At 41.4% G+C, this 26,031-nt stretch overlaps 1 protein-coding gene across 2 annotated transcripts in view; it reads right to left on the bottom strand.

Moving 5' to 3' along the window:
- The window catches only part of camkmt (calmodulin-lysine N-methyltransferase), a 100,727-nt gene that overhangs the window by 12,309 nt on the left and 62,387 nt on the right, over positions 1-26,031 (bottom strand). The window contains exons 4-9 of one of the 2 annotated variants that reach the window (XM_055029167.1): positions 22,396-22,456; positions 20,192-20,243; positions 15,865-15,928; positions 12,031-12,097; positions 9,945-10,019; positions 1,098-1,161 (exon numbers count right to left, since the gene is read on the bottom strand). In XM_055029167.1, the coding sequence (XP_054885142.1) occupies positions 1,098-1,161; positions 9,945-10,019; positions 12,031-12,097; positions 15,865-15,928; positions 20,192-20,243; positions 22,396-22,456 (383 nt within the window). Of the gene's footprint in view, positions 1-1,097; positions 1,162-9,944; positions 10,020-10,170; positions 11,086-11,180; positions 11,329-12,030; positions 12,098-15,864; positions 15,929-20,191; positions 20,244-22,395; positions 22,457-26,031 lie in introns of those variants that run through there. The other variant, XM_055029168.1, reaches the window with a different exon arrangement.

Below are 26,031 nucleotides of genomic sequence, written 5' to 3' on the forward strand. Positions count from 1 at the left end.
GATAAGGGTCTTTACACAAAAAAGAAGAAGAAGGATGAAGCTATTTCATCAAGTGTCCTGAGACGCTTTAGACGAGTGACTGGTTATTTCATCTGTTCACCATTTCCTACTTTTGTTCTCTACACGTCTTTTTCTTGGTGCAAAAAAGCTGCCATCTTTGATGAGTGTTTCACACCTGCGTCGTCGATTGATGATTAAAGTACATTCTTATATGCTTCCAACTCTCTGTGGTTCTACGACTAGAGAACTTAAGTACAATGTGAAATAAACTGATAACGGTATGCTAGCAGCTCAGACAACACGTTTGACAAATAAAGTTGACATAAGAGTTTCTTATTTCAGCTACCTGCATTGTCACGAAGAATCACACGTTTCTGGTTGCTTCTGTTAAACGGAGCTAAAGTTAAGCCTGAAAGTATTCATAACTCCAGAACTAGCTTTGAAATTAATTCAATCTCAAAAGAAAAAGAAAAAAACCAAACAAAAAAAAAATTGTCTTATGAAAAATCTCAAAAGCTAATAAGAACATGCATACGGGGTAAGACTTCATTACGTCTGAACAAAAAACAAATATTTACAACCTTCCTAATAATTAATAAATTCCACTACAGCAGCTGTCTAATTTATTTGTATGATTATTCCGTTTCTTCTTCGTCTTCTTAACATCTCCATGCTTTATGTAGCATTTCCCAGAACTGATCTCCTCTATAGCAGTTTGGCCTCTGTACTCGAACGAACTCCGTCTTCCCTCAGATGAATTGAATCCCAACCCTATCTCTTCCACCACCACCCCCATATTGGCTTTGACTGTCACAGCATGGGGTCTTATCGCAGGGCCAAAAGGGAGAAGTCGCCTTGGATTTATGATTAAGGGAACGGAAGAGGAAGACCGAGATCAGAGCGCCGCATTCAAGTTGATCATAATAAGCATTAAAGTGTTACATGATATTAACCCTGTTAGTTTATTAATATCTGTAGGGTTTGGGTGGGGGTGCCTAATTATGATTGAGAGAAGTGTGCGGGGGGAGTTAGGAGGGAGAGGATAAGCAGATATACACAGTAGACACACAGGAACACACACACACATGAATACTTACGTTGGGTCGCAGTAATCTCCTTATGGCATCAACCAGACAGGCTCTGTACTGGTCGAGAAACAAACTGAAAGGGAGATGGAGGCTCAGGTTAGAATGAGTTCTGCAGATGGCAGGGCCGATAAAGCTGCAGGCTATTTTTTTTTTCTTTTTTATTCTTTTTTGCTTTGTTTTCTAATAAATTCACAGAGAGGGAGAGGAGAAAAACAATTTGCATGGGTAAGATGCTCTTGGCCTGTTTTCAACGAGCAGCCAGCTCAGCCCGGTGTCGAGGCGCTAAGAGGAATAAAGAAGGTCAAAAAAACATCCAGCATGCACAGAGACACACACACACATATATATATGTTTGTATATATATATAAAATCTTTCAGGAGCAAGCAATAACAGCGTTGAAGAAGTCAAATTTATAGCCCTATAAATTAATTAGTATGAATAAAAAAGGAGAGCATCCAAAACATCAACTTTTTAAAGGGTTTTCTATTCTATTATTCTGTCTGTGTTACAATCTGAACCCCCCGCTGTGAAATCCATATGATAATTGTTTCCATCACACAGTTTGAAGACATGAGAGCTTATATGAAAGATTTAAACGGGGCGCTTCTTCAAACACACTTTTTCCTGTTTAAAAGTTTGTTCTCCCGCTTTTATTGTTGAATTTTGCTGCGTGAATTTCTGAGAAAATTTTTGAATTGACATATAGTATCTATATGGGCAAATATGAGATTTCTCATATCGCTTTCTCACTTTTCCGCATAACTGTGTGGTCTCAAAAGGAAAGTTTGTGCAACAAAGAACGAAGAAAACTGCACATTGTGTTCTTCGAAAGGAAACTTGTAAGTAAAACAAGCATTTCTGCCTTACATTACAAAAACTCAAGCTTCCTCCTTCAAACAGAAGAATCCTCACAGTGTTGATACGAATTGAGAACCGCTGACAGGATGCAGAGTGACAAAAATCACAATAACTACAAACCGAGTAACTGCCTAACCATGATGACAAATTTAAACCATTATGCAACTAATATAAAGTCTGTGTGTGTGTGTGTGTGTATGTGTGTGTGTGTACGTATGTGTGCATGTGCCCTCCGGTCACAGATAAGGAGGGAGTAATTTGACTAAAATGGAACAATCCGGTGCAGATTTGACATAATCCCGCACATCCGTCCACCTGGATAGTGGCGTGGCAATCTGGACTCCGTTCCTCCCATTGTGGTGTCCACTTTTCCTCTTAGAACATCCTCTGATCTCCGTCACGCACCAAAAGTGCTCAAACCAGAACGCCTCTGTTCTGCCAAATCTTCCACAGAATTGTGTTTGTTAAGGTGCTTTAATCTGTCAAAACTGTAATTAATACTGCTTGGCAGACTAATTTGTGTTCCATATAGAAACCAAAAAAATAAAAAATACAGGATGTGTTTGTATATGAGGAGAATGTATGATTCTTTTAAGGGCTGACAGAAGGTTATTTGGCTGTAGAGGTGAGAGGCTTCTGTTTGGTTTATTTTGCCAAACATATCAATTCACAGGAAAAGTGAGTGGCAAGGAAAACAAGGAAGTGAGCTCGTTGGGTGGAGGCAACAGCTGAGAAACACACACACACAGAGGCCAAGGGAAGGACAGAGTGTCATTCAGGGGGCAACAGTTTACCAGAAGAATGAAAAAGCTGCTGCCACGACACACAAACTGTGATGCTGTGATAACAAAATGCAACTATAATAGGGAGAAAAACAATTAACTAGGAAATAAAGAGAATATAGATTTATTCTAAACTAGAAAATTCCTAAAGAAATTTAACTGGGGCCTGCCAAAGTGTGCCGTTCGGTTTGGACCCAAGGTTCTGATGCTACAAATTAGCAGCAATGCTCAGCTTGGCTAAAAAATTACAAAGTATTGTGGAGAATCACAAGAATGTTCACTAACATGGACTTGCACCATTCAGTATGTTAAAAGTAGTGTATAAGCCAAAATGCTAATGTTAGCATGAATACTGTCAGTAGCATGTGGAGCATCACTAGCATGTTGTCTGTAATTGACTTACTCCATTCAGTGTGCTAAACATGGCTAATAAGTAAGAGAAATAGCTAATACCTTATTAAAAGTAAAAGGCTAATGCTAACCCAAGAGAAAAAGATAATGCAGGGTAATCTTATTGTGCTGCCTTTGGCAGTGCACTAGTGGGGGGCAGTGAAATGTTAATGTTTGTGCTAATGTTAGAGCCCTAACCTGAGAGAAAAAGTCCAGCTCAGTCCTCAGAGTCCTTAAAACTACAGTGATGCGTTTTTGTAGTCCTAATCAGCTGCTCTGTCCTGCTGTGTTCCGTTGCTATGGTAATGGATCCTCTGCCAGCTGTGAGTCAGAGACAGAATTCTATGTCTACCAACTGACACTGTTTTGTGTCAGTTAGTCTTTTGTTTTGACTCGAATTTGGCTCGATTTTTGTTCATTTTGTCGCCACATTTAGTCAAAATGCCAACAAAAGTAATAGCTCCAATGCCGGGACCGAGCCGCACGTTTTGATATATATATTTAATGTGAGGGGGCACGTAGCGGTACCGGCCGCATTCTGAGGTGAAGAACAATATGTGGTTGCCATATATTTCTATTGCAGGCCCCAATTATAATTTCACACAAGTCAACTAAAACCTCCAACATAGAAGAGGCAAGTGACAACATTCGTTGCAAAAATACCCCAAAATTATTTCAGAGAGCAGTGCGTCAGCCAATAAATATGAATTAGGACGCTAGACTCATCACAGAATGTTTTATGAAGTTAACATTTTTCAATTTTCTCACAACAATACTTCCAATATGGAAGATTTTTTTTTAGTAGACAAAACAAGATGAAGCCGTCTACAACACACAGTTTGAATGTCAGGGTCACGCTCCCAAATTAAGTCGTCTTCCCCCTCAGAGGGCTTCCAGGTCACCCCCAATGCATCCAGACAGTCGGGGCCCCATTGTCTGGCCGCGACCTCTCCCATCCAGAACAGCCCAGTGAACTCCCGTTTAACCCGACTGGAGGTCGTAGGTCAGAGCGCGGGTGTGTGAGACTGTGTTTAAGCATCGCTTCTATATATGTCTGCTGACACGTACGACAACATATTTTTAAACGATGCAAGGGCGAGACTGTGGAAACGAACACGGTCATCCGCAAAGCCTCATTCCTCAGATCGATGAGAAGTTTGAAGCTACGACCAAATAAAGTCTGAATAAATTAAAGAGGTATTTGATTTAAGGAAATATTTACATATATAAATGTGGACGTGATGATCATTTCTTTTTTTGACTCTAGTGGCCTTTATTTGAAAGTAGGTAATGAGGCATGGACGACAAGAACATCAGGCCAGGAATCAAGGACTAAGGCGACAAACCTGCACGATCTGTGTCCAAACTTTTGATTTTTAACTAGATAAAGTAAAGTTACTATGTGGCGTAATATAAATCTCTCTCTCTCTCTCTTTCTTTTTTTATGTTTAACTCATAATGTTGGGATAAAACTTCAAGTAATAGTAATTCCTGAGCCAACACGCCAAAATCAAATGACCCAATTTGCTCAACAGCATGTACTTCAGCTGCTGAGAGGCCTGGTAACCAAATAATCTTTAGATTCAGGTGTGTTGCATCTAAACCTTGCACAAATATTATGTTGTGAGGACTGGATTCGCTCTAGTGGTCAAATAATTATTGGCCGTTTCATCAGAAACTGCCACGTTAGTATGCCACTCAGAGTGAATCTTCATTAGTGCAGACAGAGCGTGAGATTAATTTAGCCTGCAACATTCTCTCATAATCTCTCTACATGTACAGAAAATGTTGCAAAACCGAACTTGGCTGCAGATCAAACTGTACAGACCCGTTCAATAAACTGGGATATAATTGAAAAGCCCATTTCTAGAACTTTATCACCAAATGAAGCACATTAGATAAGTTAATTACACACAGATAGATGTTTGAAAGCATTTACTTGAGTTAATTATGGTGATTTTCCACTTACAGCTAATTAAAACAAACCATTCAAAATATACTAATATATACCAATAAAAAAAAAAAGAAATTTAAGTAAGGCAGACACACTTGCTTTCTGCAAGCGGCGTGTTTGCAGAAAACAAAACAGCTCACGCTTTCAAATCCCTCAGGTGGCAAAAGGCCAATCTTGCTGCATAAAAGAATTTTTAGAGAGGAACAATTTTACTACAAAAAAGATTGATTTTTATGCAAAAAGAAATCAGGTGGAATTTATTTATTTATTTTACAAATATCTTTGTGGGGAGTTAAATTTCTTCTCCATGGTGTGCAATTTCCATGGTTAAACTCACTGCAAGTTTATCAATATAAGTGTTACTCATTGTTTTCTGAACGGCGCTCTCTCTCATTTTTTGATGTGTGATCACTGCAGACTTATGATCCAAATTAATGTCAGAGTCTGAGATGAGAAGGGAAGAGTTTATTGTGAATGAATACATCTTGTGTTGCACCATGAGATTCATACGAAAGTTGTTATTGTGAATATTCATTAACATACACTGTGCGTGAAAGTAGTGGCCAATCGTTGAAAGGTGGTGTGAATCTGGCCAGACTCAAACGTACAACTAGTCAGAATGCAAGCCTTTGTGTTTAAGAAAAGTGACACCGCTTAATTTCATCATCTTTTTTTTGTTTATCTTCTTGACAGCACCACTGACACAAGTGATCAGACAGACTTCTGCATGCCAGGAACCCGACCCAGTCAGCTTGATCCAAACTAAAACGCAGCAAAGCCAGCAATTTGTCACAAACAAAAACCTGCATCCACACATGGAGTATTTCACAATGATGCAGACACAGAAGCAGAGCTTTATCTCAATGCACACACACACACACACGGGCGGATTTTGGAGAAGGCAGACATTCCGAGCGTCCCGGCCAAAGATTCCTTGCCATCCACATGTCCAATGCAGGAATCCCCGTCTCTCCAGGTCTCCCCGTGTCTGCCAGCCATAAATGTGAGGAGACAGACGACACTCCAGCAATCTGTGTGTTTCCCAATGCTCACTCCTGGTGAGCAGGTTGTTTTGTTGCCTGTATTGTGTCTTCATGCACATTTAAGTGTTTATCTGTGTGTAGCATGCTTGATCAAAGGACACAGAATTCAGGCTTGTGAAAATGAAATGTGTAAGAAGCTCAAAGTTCAACGCACTTTTAAACATTTCTATTTAAATCTGCAATTGAATCTTTAGCCATGTTCATTAGAAAAATAATTGTGTTATCCAACATGTACTATAAGAAACTTGGAAAGATGTGCAATTCAAATTTCATCCTACATGTTAGATGTGTCTCAAGACTCGGTTTTACTTTCTGGCATCACGATTTCACCGAAGATGGAAAGAAAATCATAAGAAAAGGGCACAACACTGGCAGCTGAGGCAAATTTTTCTTCCTTCCTTCCATCCTTCCTTCCTTCCTCCTCTCTTCTCAGCAGTGGAGCCACTGTAACTGGTAGAAGCTGTAATTAATTGGAGTGAAATTCGCTGCTGTTGACCTTTTCGAAGGTGATCGTCACAACGACTCGCGCGTTAATTCGACAGCCGTCGCTCTTCGGCTGCCGGCAGCGCAATCATCGCACAAATCGCTCGCTTGCATTTACATGCGGAAAAAGATTGGGGGACCACACAGAAAAAAAACTTCCACATAGAAAAACAACTTCCAGCTCTTGCACACACGCGGGCGTCTTCGGCTTGGAGTTCTGCTGTGATAAATGGGGGAGTGGGGAGAACCTACAATATCGAAACCTCGCATACAATTTATCGCGGTCTCACACGTTCTGCTTCTGTCTGTCACGCAAATGCACCAGTCCGCTGTAAAATATCCTCTTTTAGCTGCTTGCACCCCCTCTCTCTATGGGTGTTGTACCTGACTATTACCTGTAATGACCATGACATTAAAATAATGATAATGCCATTTGCTAATGCAGCACTTAGCACACATTGCACACACTTATGCAGAGAGATGCACACCCTTATGCAACCTGGATTTCTTCTATGTTGGTGAAGTTGGAAAATGTGTATCCCCCGCCCCTCTCTTTGCCCCTTTAAGAGTTTTAACTCAAATGCCCACATCAGGAATTACTGGGACTGTGTTAGTGGGACCACCCAAAGACTGAAAGAAGGTGAGAGGCTTAAGAACATAGCCACACTTTCAAATCCTCCACTTGGAAAAGATAAAGATGAGATAGGTCATCTTTCTGAGCGAGTTCTGGGGTTGTCTTTCGGGTCTCCTCTCAACGGGATCTGCCAGGAGACGCTTTAGAGAGAGCCACCCAGGAGGCGTCATGATCAGATGCCCGAACCGCCTCAAAGTGCTTCCTTTGATGCATCGGAGAAGCAGCTTCATTCCCAGGTTTGGCCCACATGGTGGACCTCCTCACCCAATCTTTGGAGGAATCTCAGGAATTCATCGTCACAGACACGATCCATATCTCATGACCAAACTTACACAGACTGCTAAATTGAGAGCTTTTCTTTTTGAGTTTACTAGTTGGCGGATTAAGTGGCACGAGGATGATAACAGAACCACCTCGGAAGCAAAAATCAAAGACGAGATACCTTGCTCTCAAACCAGACATCATTTCTGCTCATCCATCAACCAGGATTGTGACAAGAGGTAGTCCTCTAACAGAATCTGCTAAACCTTGTGTTGAAAAGAAGGATAGAACGTTTTCCTACACCTACAACACTCACCACATGTGGTCTGGACAGCTAAGCTACCACAAGCTTCTCAGCAAGTCCATGAAGCTAAAGGTTTCACTTGGTCCTCACCAATCAGTCCAAGTCTCCCTAAAATACACTTTCCCAGAGAGGCTGGGACTCTTGATAGACGGAACACACTCAGTCTCTTTACCTAAAAACTGAAACCATGACTCAAACTCTGCAGGTTGCGTCTCAGGCCTCCAGGAGATACAAAAGAGAAACGTCGACCACAAAGCTTTCATAATGTTGCAACGAATCTCTGCATCCTGTCAATGGCCTCCAGATTTCATGTGAGAGGAAGATCTCCCAAACGGGCTCCAATGTCAAGACATTTACAATTCACTCTTGATCGTTTATTTGTGGTTCTCTGGTCTGTCTGCAGCTTCGAAACTGACTCGCTAGTTTCGAGCTTTTGAAATGCTCACGTTTCTGGTCTATCCTTCTTCTTATAACTTCATACATGAGTGAACATCTACGATCTGATGATTGAATTTAAAACCTTGGCACCAGGCTGGCATGACAGAGATTTTTAATAGTGTTGCTCTTGAACATAGTGTCTGGTATAGAAATACCATGTCAAGTAAAGAAATCAAAACAAAAAAATTTCTGCGATTCAAACTATTAGTTTTTTTTTTTTTTACATAAAATACAAATTTATACTGTGTTTTATACATTAGCTTGAGTATTTTTATGGTTATTTATTTCCAGATCTTTTTTTTATTTGCCCAATTTCAAAAAACAAATAAACTGATATGTAATGGTTAAGTAAATTTTACCTTAAATAGCTTGTTTCTGAGTAACAAGTAAGTAGGATGAACAGAAATTGTGAGGTTTGGCTGCATAATGGTAGAATGGATGGTCAAAGTGACAAGGAGATGTTTCTGACGGTTATAATGATCATGAAATAGTTTGTTCTCTAAATGCATGCAGGGAGAAACTAACTTTCCAATTCTCAATACATTTTCTGAACAAACTTTTACCCAACATGTCAATGCAAATGTATTTATGCAGCACATTAAAGAAATCAACAGAAGTTGACCAGAACATTTGACAATTCAAACGAAACAACTAAAACAATACAAAACATTTAACACCAGCACAAAGGCATGTACGCTAACGCAGCATTTTTTAAATAAAAATAAAACCTCTAATAAAATGAATTTCTCCAAAGTTTGACCTGGATTTATTAGTGCATGTTTCGTTTGAGTTACGCCTTCATTATTGTTCAGCAGTAGAGGAGAGGATTTGGTTTTTCTGGATGGTCACATATATTTTAATATCTGATGGGCTAATTGTTGTGTTTATGTTGCTCCATCTCTCCATTTCCATCTCAGTTTCTGCTCCTCCCCAGACTCTTGCTTTATCTTACCGAGTCTCCTTTCTTGTCAAGACGCAATTATTTGCAATTTGCCTAAGTCATCCATTTGCTGGGACACTAAGCATGAAAACGAGGCAATTTGGTGTAAAATGGATGCGTGCGGGCATCGGAGCATGCGTATGGATGAGTGTGTGTGTGAGAGAGAGAGTGTGGCCGAATCGGGGAAAGGTCCAGGCACAGGTGGGGGTGGAGAGGGCGGCATGCGGGGACCGTTATGCAAAAAGTGAGACTGAAAGTCAGAAGCGGACACATATTGTTTGGTATTTTCCTCGAACCTACAATAAAATAACCACAGACAACGTATATGAATTAAATATGGTCAGGCTTCTGCAGAAGGAGAAATCCCGATCAACAGCTCCTCCGAGCTGTTCAATAGAGAGTTCTGATCTGCTTTCACGTGAGCTCCCTCTTTATTGTCAAAGCATCAAACAACAGAGGTCGTAAAACATTTAACACAGACAGACCAACAACTCAGTTCCAGGTGTGATATCTAATTTACAATCTGAGCCCAGTTCAGCGCTGGGTCAAACTGTCACCTAAGACTGGGTAGATAAACACCAGAGAAGAAGGTCTGAGAACCATAAAGTTTTACTATCTCGCATGAAGACAATCGTAACCTCCAGGTCAGCCCATACACACATAAGGAAGAGAACACTTTAACAAAATGATAATATCAAAAAATCTCTAACACATATGGAGATAAATCTATGTGTGTGTGTGTGTGCGTGTGTGTGTGTGTACATGTACCAGTCTGCACACATGACGGTATCGAAGTGACCTTCCAGCGCTGAAATGTCCACCTCACAGTCCCACCTAACCACCCTGTAACACACACATGAAACAGAGACAAAAGTTCAGCGTTTGGAGAAACCAAGTGGCGCTGCTAAAAAAAAAAAAAACAAAAAAAAAAAAACAGACATGGAGAAAAAGCTCTTTGTCTTCGTCTTCTCTTTCTCCACTTTCACTGCTCTTCTCCTCTGCAGCTCCGAGCTGCTGGCTGTCTGACACCTCGCTCTCTGTGACCCCCACTGTTTTTCTGCCTCAGTAGAGACCAGGAGAACGCATCGGAGAGGAAGACATGACGTCTGCGGGATAAAGCAAGGGAGCGTCTGACATGACACTTGACATTTATACCTTGTGAACACACACATACCGAGAGGAAAGGCCCACTTTCTGCACAGGTTACTTTTCAACCCCCTGGCGCTTCTATTTATTTTCTCTGGTTCTGAGAACATTGCCAAAGTCGAGCTCCGGGGCACAGCAAGAATGCAATGATTCAGTATATATACTGAATGTCCCATAATTCATTGCGGGTCCCAATGAGCATCAGTGGCGGTGAAGAGTGACAAATTATCACACTTTAAGTGACACACAACGTGATTTGGTACAACGTTTTTAGGTGAGAATGTAAATGTGTAAGTCTCAAATGTCTGTTCATCAATACTTCACCTAATTGCAATGTTGCTCTGACATTTTCGGACACGTCTGCTCCCGCTCTGTGCCCTTTTTTAACTTTGAGCCCCCACCCCTCCAAAGGTCTCTCAACGGCCCTGCAGAGAGCCTTTCAGGTCTCGACAGGTAACGTGACCAACCCACATCCTGTAACATCAACGAATTCAACTTTTTAGATTAATCGCATGCCTTTAATCACGCACACATGTAATTATGATCAAGTCAGAGTGAAAATTCCCACAACTTGTTTTGTAAGTATCGCTCTTAAAGGGAGGCTTGTTGAAAGAGACACACGGTTCATCCTGATGCCGCTGCAGTTTTCTGTCCCGCTGAAATCCACCTCTAAACCAGAGCTGCTGTTTTGTCCTCCTCGAAGAGCCAAGCTTTCCTCTTCACCTGTTTTTCCACGCCACTTTGCCTTTCTCTCTCTTTCCCACTGTCAGGCAGATTGGCGGGGGATTATTAATTAGGCATTTTTAACACTCAGTAAACAAAACATTAGGCCCTGCTAGAAATACAATCTCAGCTCACAGTGGGAAGCCCCAACACACAACGCTCGCACGTATGCATGAGTGTGCAAACGACATCGCGCGACATGCCCCTCCCTCTCCATCCCCTAGCACAATCGCATCGTGGCCTTCGGCCTCTCTGGCGGCGCGGAGATGACAGCAGGCATAATCTGAAAAGAAAACAATCAAAGTAATGTAGCCTAATTATACGTTTACTTTTTCACTCCATCTACCACTCATGTAAATATGCTCAGGAGCGAGGGATGGAGAGACAGAGAGAGAAGACGTAGAGGGAAAAAAAGAAACAGTCATTGGAAAATGTGTTGCTTTTTTTTTTTGAGACAGGGACAACAATTAGGTTCATTTTAGCCTGTCCTCGCATATGAGGAGTGTGTGCATGTTTTCTGGACCATTGATCCTCATCAAAGAGGGCCACGTTTCTCTGATGATCCCATGCGCATGCTTGGGCTTTAAAGCCCGATGATTAATTTGCAGAATGCCGAGTATCTAAAGCAACTGGGTTTCCAGTCAGAGATTCAGGCGATACAACGACACACCTACGTGTCGACCAAGTCGCATTTGAATCACAGCAGACATTTGAAAATCAAACAAATTTGCTAAAAACTAGTTCATCACCTGTAAGTGCCAGCCAATGATTATGTTCAGCACTTTTCAGGAGCCTGTGGCAGGAGATCATGAATCTAAACTCCTTAAACTAAAATATTATTCTAGGGATAACAAGAAAGTTTTCAAACAATATCAACGTTAAAAGATTTAACATGAGTTCAAACAAGTGTAAAATGAACCAATGAGCAGGAACCATTAACAAAATGAAACTAACGATTATTGTCGAGAACGGAACGGCATCTCACCTGGACGACACGTGCGTTGACCCAAACTTTCCGGCCTGCCTGTTACACTCGACCACTCTCCGAACATCTGAGGTGCAGCGGTCAAGGATACATCTCTAAAATATGGGCAGGAGGCGGCGGCGCAGGAGCTAGCGCTAAGTTCACCTCACAACGGTTAAAACCGAAATAATTTGTGTTTGCAGGTCGGCACTGAAAAAGAAAAGTCACACCTAACACAATCTAAAAACAAAACATTGGCATTTATAATTTATCAAAAAAGTCCCATGAAAGAAAGTTGTTGGTGCTCAAATCTCATTAGCTCACGATTCGAGGTGCTCTAAGTTGCTGGTCAAGTTCAAGGTAAAGATGCTCTTGTTCAAATATTTTTTTCAAAAAGCTCTTAATCGGCAGACATAACAAATACGAATTATTTTGGGACAAAGAGCTTAAAGTGTTCAGCAGAGCCGCTTAACAATTGACTCATCAGCTCTTTCAAAACGATGTTTAATCTAAAGCAAACGTAATAGTACGTCCATCATAAATGTGGATGTCATGTTGCCGGGAAGAGTATCACAAGTTATAAAACTACAGCATTATGGGTAACATGTTGCACGGTCAACAACACCAGCATGGAGGAAAGTATGAGTGAGCAGAAATGATGTCCAGGGACGGAGCGCGAGATCACAGCTGCTTCTTACTGGATCAATGGAGAGGCTTTTAACCACAGAAAAACACACACACACGCATGAAGACACACAAAGGCAGAGTGATTGATGTCAAGTTGTCTATTAATACAACGACAAGTGGAGTTGCAAAGCAATTCAATTAGGATTTCCTTGTCTTTAAAGCAAGCAAAGGGCTGAGACGAATCCAATCGACAAAGGCGAGGGAGGGGGAGAACAAGAGGGATGGATGAAGAGAGCCGGAACACGTGACAAACCGATCGCCGTAAATCTGTCACGGATCTCAGAGGCCTCCCACGCCGAGAAACACAAATAACACACAGGTGAGGAGCATTTAGGATGAAGAAATGCGTCTTATTTGCACACAAATGAGGAGTGAGCACAAAAGGCCGGTCAGAGCACGCTAACACCATTGAGAGAAAGTTTACACACACACACACACACACACACACACCTCGTGCCCCACTGAAAGCATGCACAGTAGTTTAAAAAAAAGAGAGAGATTTGAAAAATTAAATAAAGGTTTGAGTCTTGTCGAGCCTTAAAGTGGAAAAAAAAAGCCATTTTCTTCAATCACTTGAGGCAGAGCGACCAATGACATGCATCAATCATACTTAATGGAATATTTCCATTGATTTCCTACGTGAGTATTCAAGGTCAGAACAGCGACGGCTTCTGCTCTCTTCACTGCATGCTTTTTTTCTGTATATATATATATGGAGGGGCGGGAGGGTTAACAACAATAAAGGAGGTCAACAACTTCCAGGAAAAGTGGGAAATCTGTTCTCCCAGAGCGTGTACAGTAAATGCCATCCATTCACAACTTCTCGTTCCTTTTCGTATCTTCTCATCTATTTCGCAGAATAAATCTGAAGCCCTATCAACAGCCGCCATCGCTCTCCATCCTTCCACAAAATAAAGCCACGCGAGATAAACAGAGGCCATGAGGACACGGCTCCGGCCTCAACGGGAGGAAATACCACAAAGTGTGTGAATGGACCAATTTGGCAGAGTCCGGGACAAATCCTGAGTCTTTCTCACACACACACATACACACACTCCCCACCTTTTCTCTCCTTCTCTCTTTGTGTGTGCGTGTGTGTGTGTGTGTACTCAATTCCATTTTTTCGCCCTGAATTCACTTACAATTCCCCCCGAGTGTTTGTTCTAGGAAACAAAGCGGCCGGTCAATGGCGTATTGTTTGCGTGTCCAAGTGTGTGTTTTACAGTCCTCGCCATGTTATTGTTTGGTCTCATTGTGATCAGAGAAGGAGCATTGTAGCCCGGCTGGGATGGAGATGCTGTAAGCGGGGTTAAATTTGGAAGAGCCGCATCGCTCGACGGGGGGAAAGAGAGACGCGTATTTAGATTTCCTTCGTTTGTTAACAGACGGTCAAACAGGCTGATTTTTCGTCTTCCGCGGCGCTGCCCATTGATTACTGGAAGATCTGAAAGGCTTAAAGGAAGACAAAAAAATTGATTAAATGAAATGAGGGAGGAAAAACTGTGATGAGAAGAGGAGCATGTTTTGATTCACAACCTACTTAAAGAAGAAACGATACCAAAAGTCTCACCTAAAGATTTCTTCTAAATTTGAATTTGAAGAATGAATGAATGAAAGAAAAAAAAAAACACCCAGCATTTTAAACAAACTTGATTGTTCATATTTGGATGTCTTACTTCTTAATTATTATGTAATAATAATGATTAAATAGCATTTAGGAAGAGACTGACTTAACTACAATAACGTCCACAGGACTTTGTGTTCCTCCTTTACAGACACAAGCATCATTTGTAATAAAACCAACATCTTAAAGCTGACTTCACTTTAATTTAATTTACAGAAATGTAAGTTAAATCAACTTGATTAACTATAATAACAACTTAGCTGAATAAATTGGAGCAACTTTTTTCAAAAATTTCTCTTAACGACTTTAGTTTTAGTTCAATATACTTGCTGAGGACAGTTAAGGCAACGTAATTGAAGTTATGCCAACAGCTTTCGTTAAGAGACAGTTTAACTTAATACAACTTAATGCAACACAAGAGTAACGCGGAGGCACGGCTGCAGAGGTTTTTAAGACAATAAACTGAGATTATTCATCGTGAATAAAGCCGCCTTCGCCCAAATGTTTTCGTTGAAGTGGGAATAAGAGTGTCATTATGCGCAGTGCCAACATTGGCTGAAAGGCCACAACTTCAAAAACCACATCAAAACCCACAAACCTCATCCCAAATGTGAAATATGTGGCAACATGTTTTGCTGGCAGTGAAATAAAAAGGTTTTTTTTTGTTTCTAATACAGTCTATGCGAGTCTTGTTTCAGTAACTTTCTTTTGCAAACCTGGCTCCACGTCTTAGAGAGTGCAGCCGTTTCAAGTCCACTGTCGTCTTGACCTCGCCACAACTACTGGGTTCCTATGAAACTTCATTTTAGTGAAGCCACTTAACGCAAGTAAACTTATGATTGATTATAACCTCTTAAGTGAAAGAGCTCCAGTTGAAGCAAATCTAAGATACGTCTTTACATTGTTGATTCAGATCTTTGCACTGTAGTAATTGTTCTCATCCAAGTCTTCCAAATAAAACACAATACCTTTTTTTGAAACGCTCCCATCCATAAGTTTATTCCTAACTACGCTTGGCGAAAAGCAGCAAATGTGTCGTGCTAATTTGTCTGCCTTTTGCTCCGTCTTTCTCTGATGTCTAATAGCTAAGAGCGAAGCCATCAAACCACCAGAAAAAAACACACACAAAAAAGACAACATTTCCAACCCAATTTGCAGGACTTTAAGTTTGATTGCGTCTCGTTTTGGATGCTAATCCTGTCAGTGTCAATAAATCCAATGAGATGGTATCCGTTGTAATACATTTTCATACTGATAGGAAGGAAAGTAAATATTTGAAACTCAAAAAAAAAAACAATGTGTTCCACATTAGGATGTGAACATTTTAATCGCAGAATAAAAGGAACATTCCTGCACCACAGATTCCCATCTGAAGGACACACAGTCAAACAACCTGAATGTCTCACTGAGGCACAAAAGAAAAGCAAAGGTTTTTACACGGGAAGAAAAAAAAATGTACGATCGCACATGAATCGCTGTGAGCTAATGGAGCCACAGCCGGCGATGGAGAGACGGAGAGAGAGGAGAGGACGATGAAAGGATACTCTGAATGGACTTCTCATTCCCATCTGATAGCAGGACTTCCTTCACGTCAGCAGAAATGGCAACCTGAGAGCCGGGGAGAGACAGGAAAGAGACGGAGAAATTAAACAACATGGAACAAAAGAACAACACCCTCCCACCCCCGAATAAAAAAAATAAAAAATAGCACCCTCAGATGAAGCAAACATCTGAACACACGCACACAGTAATGACATAACCGTATCTACAAACGCCTCACTCCTGGCAGGCCGGAACCACGCCGCCCTCCGTCTCTCCGTTTCTGCCTGCCATTTTCCCACTCTCTATCTTCACCCCATTTTTATGTCTGCATTATTTTAATCATTCAATCAAATCAGTCAATACTTTTATCATTGTGGCTAGCGGTGGGGGCCTGCTATCTTGCTATCACTCTGTTCGGTAATTGCATTGTGACAGGGGATGATGGCAAGCGCAAAGCCTTTTCATTTGACGCTGGGTGTTTATCAGGCCGAGCCATCACTCCGTTCGCCGCTGTCACTCTGCACTCGGCTCGCCAGGCCTGCCTGATGCCCTTCATATAACTTTGCGGAGCGCGTACTGCAAAACGACAACGAGAAAGCCACGGAGGGAGTGGAGAGAATGGAGAGCTGCCGCGTTTCGACGTGTGCGAGGGAGATGTAGATAGGGCGGGCGGGTGCAGGCTCTTGGCGCTTTTGACAGTCTTTTTCTTTACAACTGCCTTTTCCCTGTATCGGCAAGCGCATGTCAGGCTGTTGGCTTTTGTTAAAGAGGGCGCCCGCGTCTCCAAGCGGGTCACATTTGTTGCCACCTCCGTTAAGACATGCAAAATGGCTTAAAAGAAATTGCTCTTGTGTTGCGGTGACATTATCTTAGCCTTAAAAATATAGAAATCCTCTCCCTCTTTATCAAAATTATCGGCGTCTCTGCTGCCAATATTTTCAATAGGAAACCAGGAATTTCTCCAGAGAGCAATCTTTGACTGCACTCTGCACAACAGCAAAAAAATGACACCATCATTTTTGACCTTCTGAATGCAGTAAAACCATGATAACTTTGTAACTGCATTCTTGAGCTAGAAACATGACATTTTGCCAATAACTCAAATTCTCTTCCTCAATTTTAGCACATCCTGCTAAAATGACGTGGCTAGCAACAGCACTTTCCCATACATGAAATTATTACATTCTTAACCTAATGAAAAAGTACAAGTGATAAAGATTTAGTTGACAGAATACTTAGAAAAGTGGCTAACTAACTAGCCAGCTAGTTAGTTGTAATGAGCAGTCTGCTCAGAAAAGCAATAGTTTGTTTTTGTGAGCAGACTGTACAAAAACTATATCTAGTTCTAATAAGAAGACTGCATGAAAACTGAAAAAAAAAAATGCATTCACAATAAATCTAGCACGAGCTCCACATATTGTCTTTTATATGTATTTTTCAATGCTACACTAATAATATAATAATTTTTTTGTATAAATTAAGTTAACTGGGTTTTTGGGTCAAATATGTCAACTGATTATTGGCAATTTATTGCCTCATTAGCTAAAATGAATGAGTCACTGGCAGGTATTACATAACCGTCTATCATAACAGAGTCAGGTGATGTCCTGAGGTCTCCCTAATGCTCGCTGCAGCGCCCCCTCCAGGCCCTCCACTGGATCAGGTTTGGGAACTGTGATGGTTGTGAGAAAAATAGAAAAAAAAACACAAAGGATTTTTGTGTTTGATAAACCATTTCTGCAACTCCTGGATGTCCAATTTTAAGCAAATTTTTATTTTGAGCAACCAAAGAGGCCATGATGCCACACGCAACAATTCTTCCATTTAGCCTACGTGAATGGGAAAGACTGATTTTATTGAAAAGTATCTTTGAGTGCCCTATTAAAGCAAAATGATAGCCTGATATCATTTATTTCATTCACAGATTGCAACCTTATTTCCCCCCTTATTGAATGCTGAAAAGAAAGGTTGAATTTCTTTAAAAAAAACAAAAAAAAAAACTTCAGTTTGAGATTGTGCTACTGCGACACATCCTGTCTCCACATCTGGATCGGCGAAATCGGCATAAACAAAACGGCACAACCTGCTCTGGAACCATCATGCATACATTTGTCTGCAGAAATGAGCATGCAGACGCACATGTTGAAGCCCTAAGGGGCACCAGAAGGGGTCACTGAGCGAGGTTCTGGGCTTCCCACCATCTGCTACAATAAGGGACGACACCTTCAGGCTCCACCAGAGCACACAGCTGAAAGAACAGGAGTCCAGCTGGTCAACGCATGAGCATCAATCTGCTGGTGTCTCAGCTCGTGTCACCATGAGTGGTCACAAATCTGTGAGAATAATGATTTCACTAACCAAACACAAATAACCTGCCAAGCTGATTTCGTAAAAGCAACAGCAAATATTTATTTGAACATTAAAGTGATCGTTCCTCAGAAGGACGTTCCTCATGTCCGGCTGTAAGAGTTAACGTGTCAGTTATGGTTTTCAGTTTCAGACCGAATGGGGGGGAGAAAAGTATGATTAGGTCGATTAATTCAAAGAACAATCCCCTCTTTTCTGGAAGGCATAAAAATGAAATGCGACATCCACAAATTAGCACTTGTTTCAACTGTTTGAGTTGTTTTATATTAACAAAAATCCATCCTGACTCAGACCGCTGTCCCTTAATCTCTGCACTGGGGCGATTCTAACTACAATCTGCAGAAATTATATTAACAGTCGCTAGTCTCTCTAGAGAGACCAACAATTAAAAAAAAAATCTTGATCCATTAGTTTTTTTCAGATATGCGAAGTGTTTTCTTTCTTTTTTTATACTAGGAGGGCATTGGAAATTTAAGAATGCCCAAAAACCCTTTTGGTGGATCACAAGTAATGACTGACTTTCAGAAAACAATAGTGTCATCACATGTTCATGCTGAGAATTAATGGTTCAACACTCAACAATATTTAGCGTCATACTTTCACAAAACAAACAAAAAAACAAAAACAAGAAAATGTGGGGAGAGTGGTGTCAGTGACGGATGAAGGGGGGAAGAAGTGTGAAGGAAGGATTCCATCTCAGACCACCAATGTCAAAACACGGTGTATTGACCGCTAGGAGATAAAACTCAGCGTTTTACACACACGCGCACACGCCCGCACACTCATTGGCATCTAACAGATCGATGGGACACTGAAGCCTGCTATGTGGAGGGCCCCTTAAGACTCTGACTAATACGCCCTGCAGCTGACAGACTGCAGGACGTCTCCAGTGTACTGGGCGTCCAAATGCTCGACAGCTTATTCAACTTTCCCTACTTTTGTGACAAAGTGGCTTTAAGGTAAGACTCGAGTTTCTAGACTAATTTTCCTTGGACAAATGAGACTAAAACTAAATTATTTGTCCACCAGAGCAAAGGACAATGCAGCTTAAAAAAAAGAAGCACGACCTCACATAAATTGTGAAACATGGAGGTGGAAGTGTCATGGCTTGTGGAAGCTTTACAGAATCCGAACCAATTCTTCAGCTCAAATAATTCAGAGGTGCAGAGAGGAGTGGGGCAAAGCTACGTCAGACTGATGACGTGTAACCAAAGCAGATAACAACACATATATAGAGGTAAGGTGTATGTACGTTTTCCTGTTAGAAAACACAGTTTAAGCTTATATCTTGGGTTTAACGATTGATGCAAGCTTTATTGAGATATAAAATCTGGGCATTTCTCAATATTGAGTGGGCTGTCCTAATATTTCCACAGCACTCCTGGAAAACCTCCCACTGTAACTGGGCAGGAAGACATTCTGCCGCTCAGCTCTGCTGCATTCACTGCGAACAGGATTTTCTCTTTTTTCCTCTCTCTCTCTTTTTTTGCACATTTTTGAAGTGGCACTTTAGAAAGTCTTTTTTCTAAACACAAATTCTTTCCAGCACACTTTTTCTCTTTTAAGCCATTTAATGTCAGAAACGACTAATTGTTCTCAACGTCGACTCCAGGGGGAAAATTTAAAAAAAAAAAAAATCAACCAATCAGAAGAAACACACTGGCATAATCTGCTCGGTGAATCTGGCGGTAAACCCTGAACACAAATGAGTCGCTTTATTAAGCTGCTGTGAGTAAAGTGTCTGCATGCAAACTCCCCCCGAAAGCTGGCAAATCTAAAGGCGCATTCCGGCGCGCAGGAAGTGAATGATGGAGCCTGAATAGATAAGGATACCGCGTGCTCATGCTGTGCGTATATTGACTGGCGATGATTAGTTTTATTAGGGAAGCCGAGACACTTTTTCTTGCAGAAGTCTGCTCCTGTGTGTGTGTGTGGGTGTGTGTGTGTTTGTGTCTCACTTACCATGAGCCCACCAAGGCAAGTCATACCTCCTCCTAACTCACACACTGCACCCCTGGGAGACAGAGGGGAGGAGAAAGAGAGACGAGTTGGGGTGAGATTTACTTTAGTGAGGCAAAAAAAAAAAATGAAAAGAAAACAGCAGTTTAGTACTAACACACACGTGCTGTAAAGAAGATCTGAGCAGATATGGAGAAACACTCCGGCACGCTACGCTACGAGTCCGGGCAGATACACAAACAGTAAACACAGCGGGGTAAGAAATATCAATTCAGCCATCAACTTGAAAGCTGAATGCTGAACACTGAGAAGCACAAGCTCAATCAGCAGGATATCTGACGAGCAACACACACACACACACACACACACACACCACACACACACACACACACACACCACACACACACACACACACACACACACACACACACACAAAGTCCTGCAGCTTGTCTGCTCACTCAACCCCTCTCCTCATCCTCCTCCTTCTTTCATCTCCCCAACCCTCCATCTCTGCCCCTGTCCTCTTTCATCCCTCTCCCCCCTGCCCCTCCCTGCCCCAATCCTCCTTTCCTCCTCCCTTTTCTGCTGACCTTCACTACACCACTCTGATCAATAACCCCTCTCCTCGTTGCCTCCCGCCTCTTGAATGTTAAAACAGGAAATCAAAGGGTGACGTTCCACCTTGAGTGGAAATCAAAAGTGCCCGGGCGCTTTTCAGCCGTGTGCCACAGGGCAGCCCTGATGCACGGCAAACAACAAGACGGGGAAAAGAGCAGAAGGAGCAGAAAAGGGAAAAAAATATTTAAAATGCTCCGGTGTCAAAGTGGTAAATGTTTGCGAAAGATAAAAAACTGTGTTTTTTTTTGTTTGTTTGTTTGCTTTTTTTCCCCCTACAATTTATCGAGTATCTTGGTGAGCAAGCATCTTCTGAGTGCTATGATAATGTCACGGTTTTGTAGCATTCGCAGAAAGATCCAAAACATAATTTCATAGTTTTTAATTAAGGAAAAAAACGGAAAGATACAATTGTTTGCCCTGCTAAAGACAATGCAGAGAAACTGTTGGTGTTGCTCCTTTCACACAAAGTGTAATTCAAAGTTGCTTTGCAGAAAAACAGAGAAACAGAGATAAGACACATTGAAGCAAAAGAAAATTCAAATAAAAAGAAAAAAAAAACAGTAAAAAAGGTCAATCTAAGCAGATAAAAAGATTTTTTAAAAAAGCAGCACAGCCAGAGAAAACTAGTGTAATTGATGGACTTGCTTTAGTGAGTGTTGAATCTGTTTAAAACAACAGATAAATAAAAAGATTTCGTGACAATAGTCGCATTTATTTATGGTAACCGGTCAAGAAGAGGGGAAAACCTGCAGCAAGAGTCCCAACATCTAAATAGCTGCATTCAGGACTAATCATTACCCCAAAAGTGTACATATTTGTTGAAACTGTCCCTATGTCATCATAGTATGAGACAGAAACCAATCAGAGTAAGAGGATGGTGTTACTGCTGTCTACCAGCTTGTGTATGTGCTGCTCACAGCTTCACCCTTGCTCTCTGTTGCACTATAACTTCTTCCCCACATCGGAGCGTGCACTGGCTAGTTAGCACGACCACCATTGACAGTGGATGAACAGTTTTTCTGTGACAGTAATTTCTTGTTGTTTTTTACACCATTATCATGGCTAGAGCAAACTATCAATCATGAGCAGTGTGTGCATGAGCTTGATTGACAGCGCTGAGCCCCTCCTCTTGGCTCTGACTGGCAGTTTCTGACTGAGTGGTGGATTTTTGGAGATGGCAGTAGGACCACAGGGAGGATCCAGAGGAGCTTCATTTTTAACATTTTTGTTAAAACTCTCGCAGTTTTAACAAAAATGTAAAAAGAAAAAAAAAATTCTAAAAATTATCAAATGGAGCTTTAATTGGCTTACTTTTCATAGTCTGCAGGTTCGTAAATATGTTTTTTCTTTTTTCTTACATGTGAAATTGTTTCCAAACAGTCTCTTTTAACCAAAGGGAAAGTGTGTAGCAGCCTTCCCCACTGGCAACAGGTGGGGGTGGGGTAACTCCTAAAGCTTTAAAAACAGCCAGAGAGAACTGTGGCCACTTTTTCCCACATCTTAGAAAATGACTTTGAACTGCTTTTTTTATTCAGCAGAAAAAAAAACAGAAAACAAAGAAAAAACAAAAGAAAACCGTGAAAACTCACTTGAACGTGTGCCGCTTCTGCAGACAGTAATGCGCCATCACCTCCTCTGAAGGCCACACACCTGAATCAAAAGACAGCGGGAAAAGGAAATCAGTCAATTAAAATGCCCGACAGATGTAATATCCCCGCGACACAAGCGGAGCATCTCTGGTGTGAAAACACACACTCAGATCCCTGTGTGTCGCGACATCACAGCGCATCGGCATTGATATAACACCAAGAAAACACAATGGCCGCTCCGTCCCACATAAAGGGAGGCATTGTGATTTTCCAGTCTGTGTTCATTTGCTTCTGTTGTGGCTTCCACCTTGCCCGTGATCCAAGGCTTCTTTCTCTGTCTGCTCGTCTGTCTCCGTCCGTCCCTCCCAAATCCCTGCAACACACTCCCTCGTTGGCCATTGTGTATGCAAGTGTGTAGGAGCGAGCGTGTGTGTGAGACAGGGCGTCCGGTGTGTGATAATCACAGTGTGCAGGCCTGCCTGGCTTATCACCTACAGTCAGCCCTTCTCCGTCTGCCGTGCGTGTAACACACACTGAAAACGCGCGCGCACGCACGCAGGCAGCACGCACTCAATCCAAACTATTTCCCCTTCGCTTTTTATTGCACACACATGCACAACCGGAGACAAATACGCACACCTTGGCAGCGAAAGAAGTAAACATTCATTTGAATAAAACTTCAGCTTCTGGCTTTGAACAAGAAGGTTCGCCTTGGCCCTGCCTGCCGTGTAAAGTGTGTGCGCCCGCGATTCTCTCTCTATATATATATCTCTCTGTGTGTGTGTGTGTGTGTGTGTTTGCACAGTTAAGTTTTTTGAAAAAGGAGAAAGACTGAGAGGATATAGAATAAGTTGGAGAAAGCGAAAAGGCAAGTGAGGGAGACAGAGGAAAATGAGAGAGGCAAAGGGGAGAGAACGAGGGAGAGGCTGGTGGAGGAGAAAGAAAAGGTGGTAGTCGATATAATAAGCGGCTTACAGACGGTCTCCCATCACCTCATGGGGCAGACATCCCTGCTCTTTCCTTCTCCCCTATTCACTCTTTCACTAACTCTCCCGGTGCCCTGGCTCCGGTCCGCCAAGATTAGCTCAAGCAAGCAGGATTTAATAATGCCTATTGATAAAATGTCCAAATATTCTTCTTCCCCATTAAAAAAAAAACTCTTTAAAGTGTGTTGTGACAACGTACGTACACACACACACACGCGTGCATGCGCACACTGTACTGAAGTGGTAAATAGTGTCAAGACATGAACCAAAGTGACATTTTAAATTTCATCTCCTCAATTGTCCTCAGAAAGGAGTTTTGTCACAAGACATGGAAAACTTCACAATGTGGGGTCAGGCTAGCAGTTTAATGCTAGCAGCAAAGCTCATCTACATTTGGGTTGTTTGCTGTAAATACACAGCAAATGTTTGCTTTTATGCAGCATTTTTCCCCTCCAATGTAATGGTGTCTATTTACGATTCTGGGATTCCCTTCACAATCAGTGTCTCCAAACCCACAAACGCAGGTTCTGAGGGTCATTTCTTGAGTTCTGCGGTGCTGTTAAAGATCACTGTGCTTAATTCTGGGCTTTTCAGATCATCAGAACAGTAAATAATAAACTCAGTTTTCAATGTGGCCCTATAATCAGTCAATTTTGAATAAAGCAACATGTTTGGGATGGTTTTTACCATCAAACCTAATCCTGTAGATTTGGAAAATAAACTCAAGTTGAACCTGTCTGACAACATGAAGTAAGCTAAGGGTGTTTTCATACCTGATAGGTTTTTTTTATTTCTGATGATCCCTAAGATTTGAAGAACAATATTCTTTAGAATGACGAGTCAAAACTGGAACTTTTTTTTTGTTTTTAACGTTTGTTTTATTACATTTACCATTTCAGCGACAGAACATTATACTTACAGTCAAACATGGTGGTGCTGCTCTGCTTCTTCAACACCTGGATGACTTACCACAACAGATGGGAGCATGAAATTTACTTTTTACCTAAAAACCCTAAAGAAGAATGTCTGGCCATCAATCTCTAACCTTAAGATCAAACACACTTGGTTTATGCAGCAGAGCAATGATCCAAAACAGCATCGTTCTGTACATAAAGGATTATGTGAAGAATGAACACGCAGCATGCAGTGGCGAGCCGGAAGACGAAGAGGGGAAACCCGCAGCTGGAACCTGAGGAGCACTGAGGATTCCCACGATGACGATGGCGGATCGATCATTCATATTAGTAACTGACAAAGAGTATCAGAGACTGAGAGTACGATGAGATCCTGGCAGTCTGAGAGGCAGCGACTCAGAGATCCAAGCAGGGGAGTGGCGGCGCTGCGCGGCTACAAGGAGGCGATCACTACGGGCTGAGCCAGAGCTACAGCTAGTTTACTCCAAGAACCAAGGTAGAAAAGCCTTTTTTCTATAGTCCAACAGACCTATTTTTACTTTGTTCCACCAAACAATTACACATTTTTTGTCATCTTATTTTGACCGATGATGTTTTTCTTACAAATTGCATGCAAACGAATGAGGAATTACCTTCATTTTCATGCTAATAATGTTGTAAAACTGTGTTGCTTGCAATATTTTAGATCAGTCTAAGACATTTACAGTATATGTTGTCATTCTAAATCATGAAGACCATTTCTTATGAATATTTAAGAATTTCACAATGAAAATATGTTTACATTTTTCCAAATGGGGTTTTGTTTTTCTGTGACTCAAGGTCCAAAATGCAGCCTGGGAGTGTAAATTCATAAAGTTCAGGTTGGCCTGAAAAAAATGATTCCACATAAGGCAATATTATTTACAACATCATGGTTTCTATTAAGGTGAAATAAAAATTTGTCAAAAACAACCATTTATACCCGGGACCGGAATGCAGTAAACCCCTGGCCTCCCTCGTGACCTCTTTCATAATAGATTGTTAAAGAAAGCTGAGATTATTACAACCGATCCCTGCCACCCACCATGGGCTGAGTTTCAACTTTTTCCATCAAGACAGAGATACAGGATTAAACTCCGTTAAACCGGCAGACTGAGGAAATCTTTCATTGCCTCTGCTGTCAGACTGATAAAGTGCAGCATGGCCAGGACTTCACTCGGCCTCCTTTTCTGAGCTGAAAGATTGTTGTTGATGAGGTTGTTGTTACCTTTTGTATATGTGAACCTGCTGAGTGGCCAGCAAACTGCCTTTCAGGCACAACACGGTTTAACAGTACTGAGCCGAGTCACTAGTGGCTTTCAAATGTGTTTTTAGGATCTGGAAATACTGGCACTTAAGACATCAGCAGTGCCAGCATATGACGACATCAGTATTTCTATTATTTTGAAATCCCTTGTAGCAGCTGCAGTAAAGCATTAAGCAAAACAAAATGTAAACACTGAAACCAAAAATGTGCTAGTTCTTTTTTTTTTAAATTTACTTCTTGTTTTTTTTACTCGTCTACTCTAATAGAAGATAGCTGGATTACATCTGAACAATCAGAAAGATGTAGTTACCTTTAATGTGACTTTTATGAATAATACGTCACTCTGTGAGAGTGACAGTATAAGACAATAAGACTGAAAACAAACAAAACCACAAAGTCAAGCTCCTCTGCCTCCTCCCGTCATAAACAACCAATCAGAGCAAGAAGGAGG

Source organism: Poeciliopsis prolifica, unplaced genomic scaffold, assembly GCF_027474105.1.
Source record: "Poeciliopsis prolifica strain line A6 unplaced genomic scaffold, Auburn_PproV2 SCAFFOLD005, whole genome shotgun sequence".
In the NCBI taxonomy this organism is placed as follows: domain Eukaryota; kingdom Metazoa; phylum Chordata; class Actinopteri; order Cyprinodontiformes; family Poeciliidae; genus Poeciliopsis; species Poeciliopsis prolifica.